The sequence below is a fragment of the Esox lucius genome, chromosome 16 (assembly GCF_011004845.1).
Source record: "Esox lucius isolate fEsoLuc1 chromosome 16, fEsoLuc1.pri, whole genome shotgun sequence".
NCBI lineage: Eukaryota > Metazoa > Chordata > Actinopteri > Esociformes > Esocidae > Esox > Esox lucius.
The window spans coordinates 31,606,910-31,619,604 of record NC_047584.1 but is presented as its reverse complement, the minus strand read 5'-3'; the positions used below and the strand labels follow the sequence as shown (position 1 = coordinate 31,619,604).

Here is a 12,695-nt window from a genome sequence, read left to right as displayed (position 1 = left end):
GGGAGTGTAGCTCTGATGTCATGGTTTGTAGGTAAATAATTAAATATCGCGATGGTGTTCATGTGCCTTGAATCATGGTCCGCAGAGAACTCTCTAGGACTGGCAAAGTGTGTCGACTTCGTGCTGTGTGTCCCCCTTCTTGGCACAGACAGCATGCACGCAGGCACGCATACACAAACACTAGTAGGCCTATATTCATCCACAACGTTTCTGTAATTCCAGTACGCTTACCGGTTGTATTTTAAGGTCTGTGTTTAACCAGCCACCGTTCTTGCAGCAGTGTTATGTTGCATGTTACAAAGTACGCACGTGCGAACCATGCTAGCTCCGTTCGCCGTCGGGCTTTATTTTTTTTATCGTCCTGGTTAATGTTCACCTACGTAGATAAGCAGTCCATGTTTATTTAAGTCGGAACGACATAATTGGCCCAACGAAGGATTATAATATTGCCATGATTATATTATAATAAAGTTACATTTCTACAGGAGAGTAACTTACAACATCTCGCCATTTTGAGAATGGGGGTAATATCAAAAGGACATGTTGACTTAAAATATTGGCAAAATATTTAATATTGAGTTAATTGAAGCTAATGTGTTGACAAACGTTATCTTGAGATTTACACGGTAATCAAAACGCATAAACGAAACATAACTTACTTGAAATTATTATTTTAGTCTGTAGTGCCATGTAATGTTGTCCCGATTCCTTTCCGTCTCTCAGTTTGCTTGTGTTGTTGCTACGAACAGAATCTCAACGGTTCTGATTGAAATTAGGACACTCAATGTATTTTATTTTAAGGATGTTTATTCCACAAAAGTTCAATACGCAAAAATAAGGTTTAAGTGTAAAAAAACCATTATACAATAATTTCCCTATTAAACATATTAAACATAACACACCTTTGAGGAAAAAATGCATTGAAAGTATGTATAGATATTTTAAAAAATCTGTCAATAGCAGATTGCCCACCTTACCTTGCCTTACTTATTCACCACTACACCACTGATAAAAAGTACTCTGTCATGTCACTTGAGCTGACAAATCTCTCTACATGTACCAGCTACTGGTCCCTGTCTCAGTATGAAATCCTCATCTCCACATTCACAACCTTTCAGCGCCTCCCCATTGAATCCAGTGGTGTGGTCACAGCACAGAGGGAAGACCTCCTCTCCTGGTCCTCTTGAACTCACACACGTAGTACAAGGGGACATCACACTCTACCTGGTTCCAGACACCTGTTCACGATCACAGGCCGGACTAGTCAGGATGGAAACATTGACAACTACTCACAAATGTCATTTAATGCTTGTCCACTGCTCCTGAACGTATCAGTGGGCTTCATGCAAGGGAACAGGGTGCCCTGTTAATATCCAGAATTGATGCCTGTACTGTAATTCTATCTACCATACCTGTGCCGGCCATCTCCACACAGCTGGTGTTGGTAGAGGCCCCAGGCGGCTCCCCCAGGCCCCAGCCGGTATAGTTCCTCACGGGGGTGTGGTCCGCGTAGACGGCTCCTCCCTCCTTCTCCCCACGCTGCACCCCGATGAAGACCCGCGTGAGGGCGGACTGAGCGACGTAGTCCCTGATTAGGGTGTTGGTGTCTGCCGTCTTAGGCATGGCGAGGCTGCCGCCCCTGAGTTTACAGTTCGCCAGGGCCTCTCTGTACCTCCGGGCCTCTTTGACAATCAGGTAGAGCCTCTCCTCTGTCTCCTTGATGCCTAAAATGACTGAACATTACATCAAATTTCAGTGCAACATGCCCTTTGGCCAATGGTAATGTAAAGCCTTGTTCTGGTTCGATCAACTCATGCTAGGTTTTTGCGGATCGTTCGTGAAAACAAACACTTTGTGTGTTGTGGAATGCGTGTGGAGTCTAAAAACCTCATACCGTTTTTTACAAACTTGACTGCATTCTTCAGCTTGCTGACGGTGTTGTCCAGCTGTCCAACCAGCTTCCTGTACCGCCCACAGTCGCATGTCGTCCCTGTGTGACACACCCCGCATTTAGTCACGATGCACCTCGGTATCTTACGGAAAAGCCGCCAATACCATGTCACAGAAACCCTGTGATTGGCGAGGACACGTTTGAATATAAATGTCTGAATATAAATGGACAAAATGTATCTTCACCCGTTTTCCCTTTTAATCCAGAAGGTCCGGCTAATCCTGCTGCTCCTTGGTCCCCTGAAAAATAAAAGTAAATTTTGCCTTACAGGTTAAACGTGTTGAGTATGGAGCAGAAACCGACATTGTGCTGGAGTATATTACCGGTGTCTCGAGACAGAAACTAGTTGTAGTGACATAGTTTCACCACTAGAGGGAATCACTCCACAGTGCTTCACTCTTACAGTATGACTGACAAGGAGCTGGAGGCTTCACCTCTTCTCACAATAGGTGCTTTACACCTGAATGACAGTTGGACAGTTTAGGGGAAGTAGCTAAGTGCAGAACAAACACAACAGGGCTTGTTTTCATGGCAGTTAGGCTACCAGGGTTAAATTATGTGTAGGCATCACAGAAGCTTGAAAAGATCTGAGATTTTCATAGATTGACTTTCCTCTTGACTCTGTGGAGCTTTGTGAAAAGTGCATACAGGTTCCACACTGAGGAAAAATAATAGTAGCACCATAGTGTCTCTAAACAACCCAAATATTGGCATTTCTATATTGATGTTTGGATTATGTCTTAACCTCCTAAATGTACCATAAATGGGCATTAAGTGCTTACTGAGTGAGGTCTGGATAACTGTATAGGGCTTTGCTGGCAGCAGTTACAGACTCTTGATTAGTCCTTAAAGTATACATGCTGTTTCCGATTGGGTTTCTCGGGACAGATGATTGTGGTTTCCTTCATGGTAGATGTACATTTACAGTTAAATGAGTCCTCCTGACCAAGCCAATCAAATTGATGATGACAGGACTGCTCTGCTAGCAGACCAGGGTCTTGGTACTACTTGGAATAGTTTGAACATGCTCTATCTGTGCATCACTAGCTTGGCCTGTCTTCATAGGCTGAGAGAATAAAGGTTATGCTGTGTCCAACTCTCACTCAAAGCAGGCTAAAGAAAATGCTGAAAAGTATTTGAAAGACTACAAATAGTATATAAACCCTGTCCAGTGAACTAAATGGGCGGGGGTTTAAATACAACTTGAACTGAAGTGCTTCTGTGGTCGATGGATTGAAAACGTTTCCTGTTTCTGTAAACAAACCTGATGACGGTGTCGCCCAGGTACTCTGGATCTGTCGGTCTGTCTTTGAGGCTGCTCCCTGCATCGTAAACCACTTTTGACCCGCAGAACCTTTTGGTTTTTCACGAAGCAGACCCCCCCCCCAGTCAGTTTGATTACTGAATGATTACCTTTCTCTCCGGCTGGACCCGTCTTCCCAGTCCGGCCAACATCTCCTTTGCTTCCCAGCTCCCCTGTCAGTCCTTAGAGATCAGAAGAGGAAGACAGCTGAGCCGTCCTGTCCAACAACCTTCTGAATGGCAGGGGAGTTTTTCTTTTGTTCTCTCTTTATTGCTGTTTTGTTGTTATTTAGTGGTGACAGTTAGACGCTGGAATTATGAGAGGAACTAAAGGGCAAGGGTGGGGGTTTGGGTGCTGTTATGCCTGAGGTGGAGTTAAAATAATAACCGATGTTCAGGGGTGCTTTGTACAATCTTGCAACTCCACCACATCCATTCTGATAGATATTTAATTCGAGCGGAAGGCTCTGGATGCTTAAAAGACACTTAATAATGTGTTTATAGCGTCTGTTTTTATGTTGTGTTGGGTGGGACATTTAAAAAGATAAGCTGAATGTGGAAAGATTGTTTGATTTAGTAACTGTCGGCATCCACAGCCCATATTGGTCTGATTAATGACGTATCCCACTGATATTGCCTGTTTAACTGTGCATCAGAGGTTACAGATAACATTCTCTCATATCACTACCTCCTTTTCGAGGGCCAACCGTTTCCGTTCATCTAACGACTCCCTCTTTTCCAGGTGCTAAACAGAGGAACTGCTGAGAGTAACTAACGGTTCTGAGTTGAAGTTGTATTTTGGCGCCGAAATCCCACCCTGTTCCCTTCGTAGCGCACTACCCTAGACCATATAGGCATGTATGGTGCTATTTGGGATAGGGTGCTATTTGGGATAGGGTGCTAATTGGGATAGGGTGCTATTTGGGAAGCGACCTCAGTTTAGTGGCCATTTCGTGCAAAGTCAAGTAGAGTTATATACAGAAATGAAAGGCAATTCCCTTTTTGGCTTCTGTCAATCTTTGCTTAGTCAACTATGTAGGGACTTTTTGGGAAACCCTCTCTGAATGACCCTCTTTAAGCTCCATTGACATTTTAATGTAACTCTTTAACAATTTATGTAAACTTTCATGGCCTTTTTCCTGTAAAAGAGGCTTTGATGAAGCGAGGTGTTTATGTCATGTTAAGGCACTGGATTTAAACAGTATGCACCTCATAATGAAAATGCATAATATTCAACTTAACATGTCAACTCTAACAACAAACACGTATAGGAAACCAAAGCTGTTGTACACTTGTGGGCTATGTTGGGGGGGGGGGGAACAAGCAAACAAGTCGACGTGTCTTTTCTTTTAAATGACTCAAACAATCCTGGCGTTTCACAGCCGTTTGGCCCAATGATGTAAATAAGTGTTGCTGAAAGAGTGGATCTTTTCGCAGGATTGCCCAGAAAACAGCTACCTGGTAGAAGCCGGCCTGCCAAAACCTAGTTAGCATCCCTCCCTGCCTCCCAATCACCCTCAAAACACAGAAGTGTGTCAACCACCCAACAGTCTGGATATGTGTAGCATCACAGTTAACAGGACTGCCCCCCCCCCGCCACCCCCCCCCAGCTAACGATGCCCTGCCAGGCCATCGCCAGGGGCCAGGCCTCACTAGCGTCAAAATCAGTGTGCGTCCTGAATGAAACCCCCTATCCCCTTCTAAAAAGTGTACTATTTCTGACCAAACCTCTGAAAAGGAGTGCACTTCACAGGGAACTGGGTGCCATTTTGCTTCAGATTAATGTACAAAGGGGGTGGGGGTACAGTACCCTGCTGAGTGCTCTGGTATGGTATAGCATTTTTAGATCTGGCGTCTACAGTGCATGATGGTGTTATAAACACCTCAGCTCACAACAAGGTTACCCCAAACATTTCTGGAATCTCCCTGGAACAGAACGTTCTGTTTTATTTCCTTGTTCAAAAATTCAAACAATCTAGATAACAGTTCGGGTAGAAAAAACGGGTAGAATAAAACTAGAGATTGATTCCAGCAAAAAAGAAATCAGTTTCACCCTCCAAAAATGAACAATCTTGCAATGCATCAGGACTTACATGAAAAAATATACATCAAGATTGTAAAGCATTTTTTTTAAAGTCCATGGCCTTAACCAACATGAATTTAATCTCTCAATGGTTAAGGTATTTAAATATTAAACCATGAAATTGAACCCCACCTATTAGTCCTGGTGGGCCTGTCTTTCCTTGTCGTCCCTGATCTCCTTCGTCTCCCCGTTCACCTGGGTCTCCTGTTAGAAAGAGACATAAAATTGCCTGAAGATACATTTAAGTCTTTTTGTTCCACCCCTCATTTGATCCCCTTCAGTATTTAGTGATATCCCGTTGTGACTCAAACACTGTCTCGTCGTAACGACTCCCAATGGGAGGTTTAAGTTGTGGACGCTCTTTCTTTTGGACATCCTCGCTGACCAGTTCCGCTTCTTGTCATGCTATGTTTCCCAGCAGGATGTTGGTCAGGTCAGCTTGTGTGTGGACATGCTCACACCCCTGACCACATTAGTTATGTTTAAGCGGAGACGACCTGTCTGAGAAAGATGCGCAAGATGACAAGGAAATCCATGCTGATGTTCTGCTCCCTGGACAACAACACAGATTTAAACATAATGGACACAGAATCAGGCAATGGAAACAACCAAAACGATCCACCTCCCAGCCCCTCTCTCTCTTAACTGCCCCCTCACTTAACTGCCCCTCTTTCTCTTAACTGCCCCTCTCTCTCTTAACTCCCCCTTCTCAACTGCCCCCTCTCTCTTAACTGCCCCCTCTCTCTTAACTGCCCCCTCTCTCTTAACTGCCCCCTCTCTCTTAACTGCCCCCTCTCTCTTAACTGCCCCCTCTCTCTTAACTCCCCCTTCTCAACTGACCCCTCTCTCTTAACTGCCCCCTCTCTCTTAACTGCCCCCTCTCTCTTAACTGCCCCTTCTCTCTTAACTCCCCCTTCTCTCTTAACTGCCCCCTCTCTCTTAACTCCCCCTTCTCAACTGCCCCCTCTCTCTTAACTGCTTCTCTCTTAATATCAGGTAAAAATGGAAGAGAAAAATGTAAACGACCAAAATATATAAAAGTGTGTGTGAACAAAATAAGAAATATGTCAGGACCGCCTGGCCTTTTGTGTTTATTTCTCTTTGTTTCAGGTTCACAGATTTCTAAATTGAAACCATAGCCATTCTTTCTGTACATATAGACACCAATGTTTGAGATGGGTCTTAACCAAATAAACTCCTCTATGTGGACCAGCTGTTTCAATAAAGACAGTCAGTCAGACAGTCATAGTGGGTACTTCTCTGGAACTAGCAGTAACATGCAAAACAAAGTGAAACATTTCCTTTTGTAAAAATTACTCAGCTGATGTACGCTCTTAAAATGACCAAAGAAGGTTAATCTCTACCCTCCAAAGTCCGTTCCCAGCAAAACTACATAACCAGCATTATATTAAGACTGTACAACACGACATCATTATCTGTGTCTCATACAGTACCAAACCTTATCTTAGGGGCAACCACAGGAAGCCTGTTCTGAGTTCCGTTGCTGTTTCGACACATGTTACTGTTTGTCTGGAGCCACGGGGTCTCTTCAGGAAACATGCTAGTACTGTAGTAAAATAGCAAGCGAGGCATGCAGTCTTTATTAACACGCTGGTTAAACCGGGTGCAGGCTGGGCCCTGCAGACTCTTCTCACCATTTCAGATCATTTGCTTGCCACACGTATGATTGCTTCAAAATTGAGATCGTTGCATCTGTTCAACGTCAAATGTCTATATTTCTTATGCGGTTAAAATAAACTGAGCTCAGCTACACAAGCCCTTGCAAAATAGAATTGAAACATGTCTGGAGTTACCAAGGAGGAACACCACACGGCCCACACCAAAGAAAGTGGCCAATAAACCAACTTGAATGTAAAGAATTCGAAGCATTACCTTTAGATCCAGGTAAAATTGTGTTGGAACAGACATCGACCGCATCCAGAGAATTGGAAATGGTGGAAAGAACAAAGAGCAACAGCAGTCTCCGGCTTAAGTTCTGATAATCCATCTTCTTAGTGCACGTGAGTATTCATCACAGAACCTTCCTTCAGTGTGTGTTCAGAGAGGGGGAGCTGTGTTGTATCTTTGTTTACCAAATGTTATCACTTAACTGTCGTACTGTCAAAACAACATTAACCAGGGGCCCACATTCCTCTCCCTGGGCCTTAGAATTGTATCGGACAAATGAAATGCTTCATGTGTTGTCACATTTTTTCGGTGTTGTGTGTTTTTGTAGTCCCTCATATTGTTTGTCTGCTTGTTCTACAACATCCAGAGGCAACTGTGGCCTCTTGAGGGTCTTAATGGGTCCCAAAGGGGTGAAACAACGTGTTTCATTTCACACTGTATCTACTCATTCAAGCTACACCACAGGCCTTCGTTGGGTGTCGGCGTGCAGATGGGAAAGTAATGTGTGGTAATCAGCATAATATCAACACTGCTTGCTTAAGGAAGGAGTGTGAAAGTGTAATTATCAAGAGAACACCACCCTCCTGCTGACCGCAGTCCACCTCAGGGTTGGAGCAACGTGTCTCTGTGTTCCAGCGGTCGGAGCGACGTGCCTCTGTGCTCCAGCCTTGTTCCAGCGGTCGGAGCGACGTGTCTCTGTGCTCCAGCCTTGTTCCAGCGGTCGGAGCGACGTGTCTCTGTGCTCCAGCCTTGTTCCAGCGGTCGGAGCGACGTGTCTCTGTGCTCCAGCCTTGTGCTCCAGCCTTGTTCCAGCGGTCGGAGCGACGTGTCTCTGTGCTCCAGCCTTGTTCCAGCGGTCGGAGCGACGTGTCTCTGTGCTCCAGCCTTGTTCCAGCGGCTCATCCTTGCAGGCATGTTATGCTCAGCGCCTGGCGACGCGTGCCAAACGGAGACCTATTGTCTCATTAATGCACTACTTTTGACCGGCGCCCGTGGTGGAATGGGGGCCGTTTGGGACGCACGGTTGGCCTCTGTGATCAAACCCAAAACCCCTGTTTCCCTCGAGACATTCTCCCATAATTGCATCCTCCTCGTTTGACACCATGTGCTGAGAAATGGATTACGGTGGGGTTTGCAGAAGTGAAATTCCCTCCAAGAGGAAAAGCTGTCTGCGCTGAACCACATGTTTTGGCAGGGCAGAGTTTCCTCCACTACCTTTTGCCCTTCATCACTATGAAACAGTTGTCCCTGTTACGGTCTGAAGGAGGAGGGAGATTATTTTCTTTTCAGAGGCCTATAATCTGTAGAATGACATGATGAAAACCTATCGGGGTACGTTGTCTTCTACTGTACTCTTTGCTCTCCAATCTCTCTTTCCCTCTGCTCCTCTCTCCCTCTCTCTCTCTTCCTTCCCTCTCACCACTCCCTCTCTCCTTCCTCTCCATCTTTCTCCTTCTCTTGCACTCTAAATGTTGGTTGTTTCTTTCCTTCTCTCTCTCCCTCCGATCTCTCCGGTCTGGGAAAGGGCCTCACTCCGGCCCCCAACTTGCTGCATCAGTATAAATAGAATTAGCAGACCTACAACCATGTGGGCTAATAGTTTACATGTGGTTCACGGGGAGCCCTTTCATTTAGTGTGATTCACGCTCCTGGGCCGGGGAGGTTTACGCTGTGGTTTCTTACAGGAACTGGATGACCAATGTCACTGGTTGTTTTCTCTCCTTCTAAATGGGGTATCGATGAAAGCTGATCTCAGCTAATGGTCCCTTCTAAATGGGGTATCGATGACAGCTGATCTCCGCTAATGGAGGGCCAGTGTCTGGTGATGGCCACATTCACAACATGACTGAATGTCTGGTGATACATTTTAAGATGAACGTTTTCACCTTTCACTCTCCCTCTCGAAAACAGCTGTGAAGTTAGAGGACAACACACTCCCGTGGTCAGTGTGTGTGCGTGGGCGTGGACTGTAATGTCTGAATATCGTCATCTTTCAGTTTATGACGTGGGATTAATTCCGTGATTCATGTGAACAAATGTACTCCTGTTAGTTTATTCTATATGTTGTTTTTTTGCCCGCAAAGCTCGTAAGCAAAATGTCACTCAGTAACCCGCCAGTCAAATTAGCAGAGATGATATGACTTTGTGGCTTTGTAGTTGGTGGGTGGTTACGTGACCAGGCTGTGTATGTATTACCTTATAAAAATCATCTTGGCCAGTCATAAAGACTGGCATCAATTTTCTTTTGTGTTTTTACAACAATTGATATGCAGTGATTCTGTGTGTTATTCTTGCCTTGGTTGTTAACCCAGCATTGCTGTGTCGGTCAGTTTTGGAGCAACATGCCCCCCACCCCATTCCTACATGTTTTATCATAGGTGCTTTATATTGACTATGCTGCCATTCGGGGTGCAATTTCTTTCTCTGTATCTATATATACTCTTTGTACCACGCTTTGCTACCACTCTGACCCGTCCACTCGCTGGTTGTTGGTGATGATATATATCACTACTTAAACAGAACTGCCTTGTTCAGTTTCCAGTCAACAAAAGAACTGAAGTTCTTGTGAGAAACAATGTATGGGTCGTAGCTCAGATAAAGTAGATTTTAGGTGGTGTAACTTGGTCAGATTTATTACTCATTGAAGTCAATGTACATTGGAATTCTAAAGTTTCTAACAGTCTTTTTCTGTTAAATCATTCCCAAATTATGTTGTTGACCTAACGTAACCTACTCTTATTTGTGGCTAAAGCAAAAGTTTTTGAAAAACAATTAGAAAAACCTCAAATGTTTAAAAAATGCTTGCTGTTTCCAGACAGAGGATGACGTCAACATTCTGAGGTGGACGAGCTGGCCAATCAGTGGTCTACAAGCACGAATATTTGTTAATGATGGTATTCACAAATTGGTCGTGAATTCAACCACTCCAACAAAGAAAAGCAGCTTTTTTTTTTTTTTTTTTATACAGTAAATTCAAAATAATAAACACTGGGTGTTGCTTCAGCATATTGTCATTAAGATTACGTAAAAACAATTAGAGACAAATGTTTCTAAAATGATGGGAACAAAGTGTAACTCAACTAATAGGCCTGAGCTTGGGAGGGTTGAGGGTTAGGGTTATGGGTTACAGTCATGTTCAGAACAATCAGATTGTTTAACTTGAATACCAACCGCTGTGTGTGGGCATTAACAGAGTTTCCTTACTCCAGATTCCCTCACTGCTGGGATTTAATCAAAATCTACTTTGGAGCGTTTATTTATTTTTACTGGCATTCATGCCCGTTGAGGGACGGACTCGTAAACAGCAGCAGAATGCCTCGTCATGTTGATCTTTGTGTAAGGAAATTACAGTAGCCTGTGTGCTGATGCCAGGGCAGTTGTGCTGTCATTTGCATCTTTCGATACTGTACAAAACTTCCCGGAGAAAGTCCCCTACTCCCTGCCTGACCTGACCTAAAAATGGAATGATTTACTCTCTTTACATCAACCAATATCACATTGGTTTCAGACTGGTGTTCTATGCTGCTGGTGATATTATCAGACAGTGGTTGGGTAGTTGAGTTGATGCGGGGGAGGCCAGAGGATGGAGGACACTGTGTCTGTCTGTCTGTCTCTACCAGGCATCTCTGGGCTGTTCTAACAGTAAGACCTGACTGGTTGTCCGGTTCAAACTCACTCAACCTGAGTGAAGGTCTCAGGCAACACTTTGGGGGTCTTCACTGAATGTTTTTGTGGTTTGATCAGTTGGGTGCAATCAAGTGGTTTTATTTGTCTTTGGATTGTCAAATCCGTCTGTGAAATGCCCAATTCCCTAATTTCTAAAGTGCACTTTTAATGCAGGATTTTAGGTTTTTTGTTGTTGGTATGCCAATGTTTACTTTATCCCAATGCAAAGAATGCCTTTTTATTTGTTCCTATTATTGTCAGGCTCTTGCTGACAGTTGTCGTAATTGCTATAATCCCAAAATAAGCAATACAATAAAAATAATTTGGGATTTCACAGACACAACGTTTAATTATCCTCCTTAACCATCATTCTCTGAGATTAAGGGCAAAACCGCCACTTACTCCCTTCTCCTTCAGATCTTCTCTGTACTCATTTAACTTCGACAACTGGCTGTTTAAAAGTGTGGTAATTTGCTTTGAGGCCTGCCGTTCAACTCAGACAACATCTTTGCCAGCGTTGACTCCGGAGCTTTAGGTTTTAAGGCTGTTCCATCGTTACGTAAACTCTATTTTCCTCACCGTTGACGAAATGTGGGACAGGCAGAAATTATTCAGAAGCAACAGCCAAGAAACATGACTCAGGAGGGTGTTAAAAATCACCAACCTCTTCAGACATGTTGCAGAAGGCTGATGAGTATACCCAGCCTGGCCACGACTCTGTTAAAAGATCTAGGTTCTTCTGAGAGATGTTATATTTGACTTTTGAGTCAGAACATTTCGTGTTTGTGCAGTTATGGGGTAGTCACCTTAATTTAGCAATATACGTAAGTATATATCGCTGATCCAATAGAAAAGAAAGATGTCCGCCCCGTATTGTCTTTCGCTGTGCCAGTCATTTAATTTAGGTCAGTGCCTTCATAACTGGGCGGGACCTTGTTTAATAGGCTTCAAGGGAATTGATCGAAAACCAAACCAAATGGTTATTTATTTATTTTTTTCAGAAGGTCCATCATCGTGACAGACCGAATTTAGCTAAGAAAATTCCCCACCTACCTCAGACACATTGTGAAACGTCAGTTCTTCCCTCGTTCCCACTCCTCTCTGTTTCTTTCTGGCAGTTGCAGGCTGTTTGTAACAGGGCCGTGGAGAGCGTGTGCTACATTCCACTGGACAGTCAAGTCCCTGAGCGGTTGTCCCAAGATGGCATCCTGTTCTCTACCTAGTGCACTTCTCTCAATCAGGGCTTATGGGGTCCTAGTTAAAGGCAGGGCTCTAGACTATGATTTGGAGTGTGTACTTGCCATTTGCGGCACAGACTAAGAGGCCAGGACTCTGACGACAGGAGGTTAGGGGATAGAGTGAACGAGGACAGTAAATGAATCTGTCTTTCATGTGGACTACCTTTTGTGTTAACTCCCAGAAAGAAGAGAAAATAATCGTTTCAGTCATGAAGATGAATGGTGCAACGAGTGTGAGATTGTTGATGATGAGATTTGCAGTAATTACAAATCACAGGACTCATTCAAAGGACTGTTTAATCCTGTAGAATATTTCCCTGAAAGTCTCTCAGGATGAAGAGCTATTAAATGGATTGCTACTTAATTGGATTCAAAGATTCAAGACAGATTTGTACTTTCATGTTTTATTATGCTGGTGGCCTAAATCACATGCACGATTGAATTGTGGTTTTTTGATTTATGAAATGACTATAAACTCTTGGAACTGCTTTGATGGGTTTGGACAGAATTTGGACCTGCCAGTGTTGCTTTAGGCTGTAAGGTCCAG

At 43.9% G+C, this 12,695-nt stretch overlaps 1 protein-coding gene across 2 annotated transcripts; it reads right to left on the bottom strand.

The window, feature by feature from the left end:
* Window positions 1–891: 891 nt before the first annotated feature.
* Window positions 892–7,381, bottom strand: colec10 (collectin sub-family member 10 (C-type lectin)). Of its 2 annotated transcripts, none has more exons than XM_010880419.3 (7): window positions 7,230–7,381; window positions 5,469–5,540; window positions 3,365–3,436; window positions 2,137–2,190; window positions 1,895–1,990; window positions 1,413–1,733; window positions 892–1,238 (listed from the first exon to the last, which is right to left on the bottom strand). In XM_010880419.3, exons 1-7 carry the CDS (start codon window positions 7,342–7,344, stop codon window positions 1,147–1,149), a joined length of 822 nt encoding a protein of 273 aa, XP_010878721.1. In that variant the 5' UTR covers window positions 7,345–7,381; the 3' UTR covers window positions 892–1,146. The 2 variants fall into 2 exon arrangements, with proteins under 2 accessions (XP_010878721.1, XP_010878722.1); XM_010880420.3 differs by having other exon boundaries at window positions 1,413–1,724.
* Between the last annotated feature and the right edge of the window lie 5,314 nt (window positions 7,382–12,695).

What these genes read in the sequence shown, in the direction of transcription:
- colec10 (XM_010880419.3), bottom strand. Translation starts at nt 7,344, where the DNA reads ATGGATTATCAGAACTTAAGCCGGAGACTGCTGTTGCTCTTTGTTCTT. An exon ending in AATTTTACCTGGATCTAAAG is followed by an intron (nt 5,541 to 7,229) that starts GTAATGCTTCGA and finishes TCTTTCTAACAG; the next exon opens with GAGACCCAGGTGAACGGGGA. An exon ending in AGGCCCACCAGGACTAATAG is followed by an intron (nt 3,437 to 5,468) that starts GTGGGGTTCAAT and finishes CTGATCTCTAAG; the next exon opens with GACTGACAGGGGAGCTGGGA.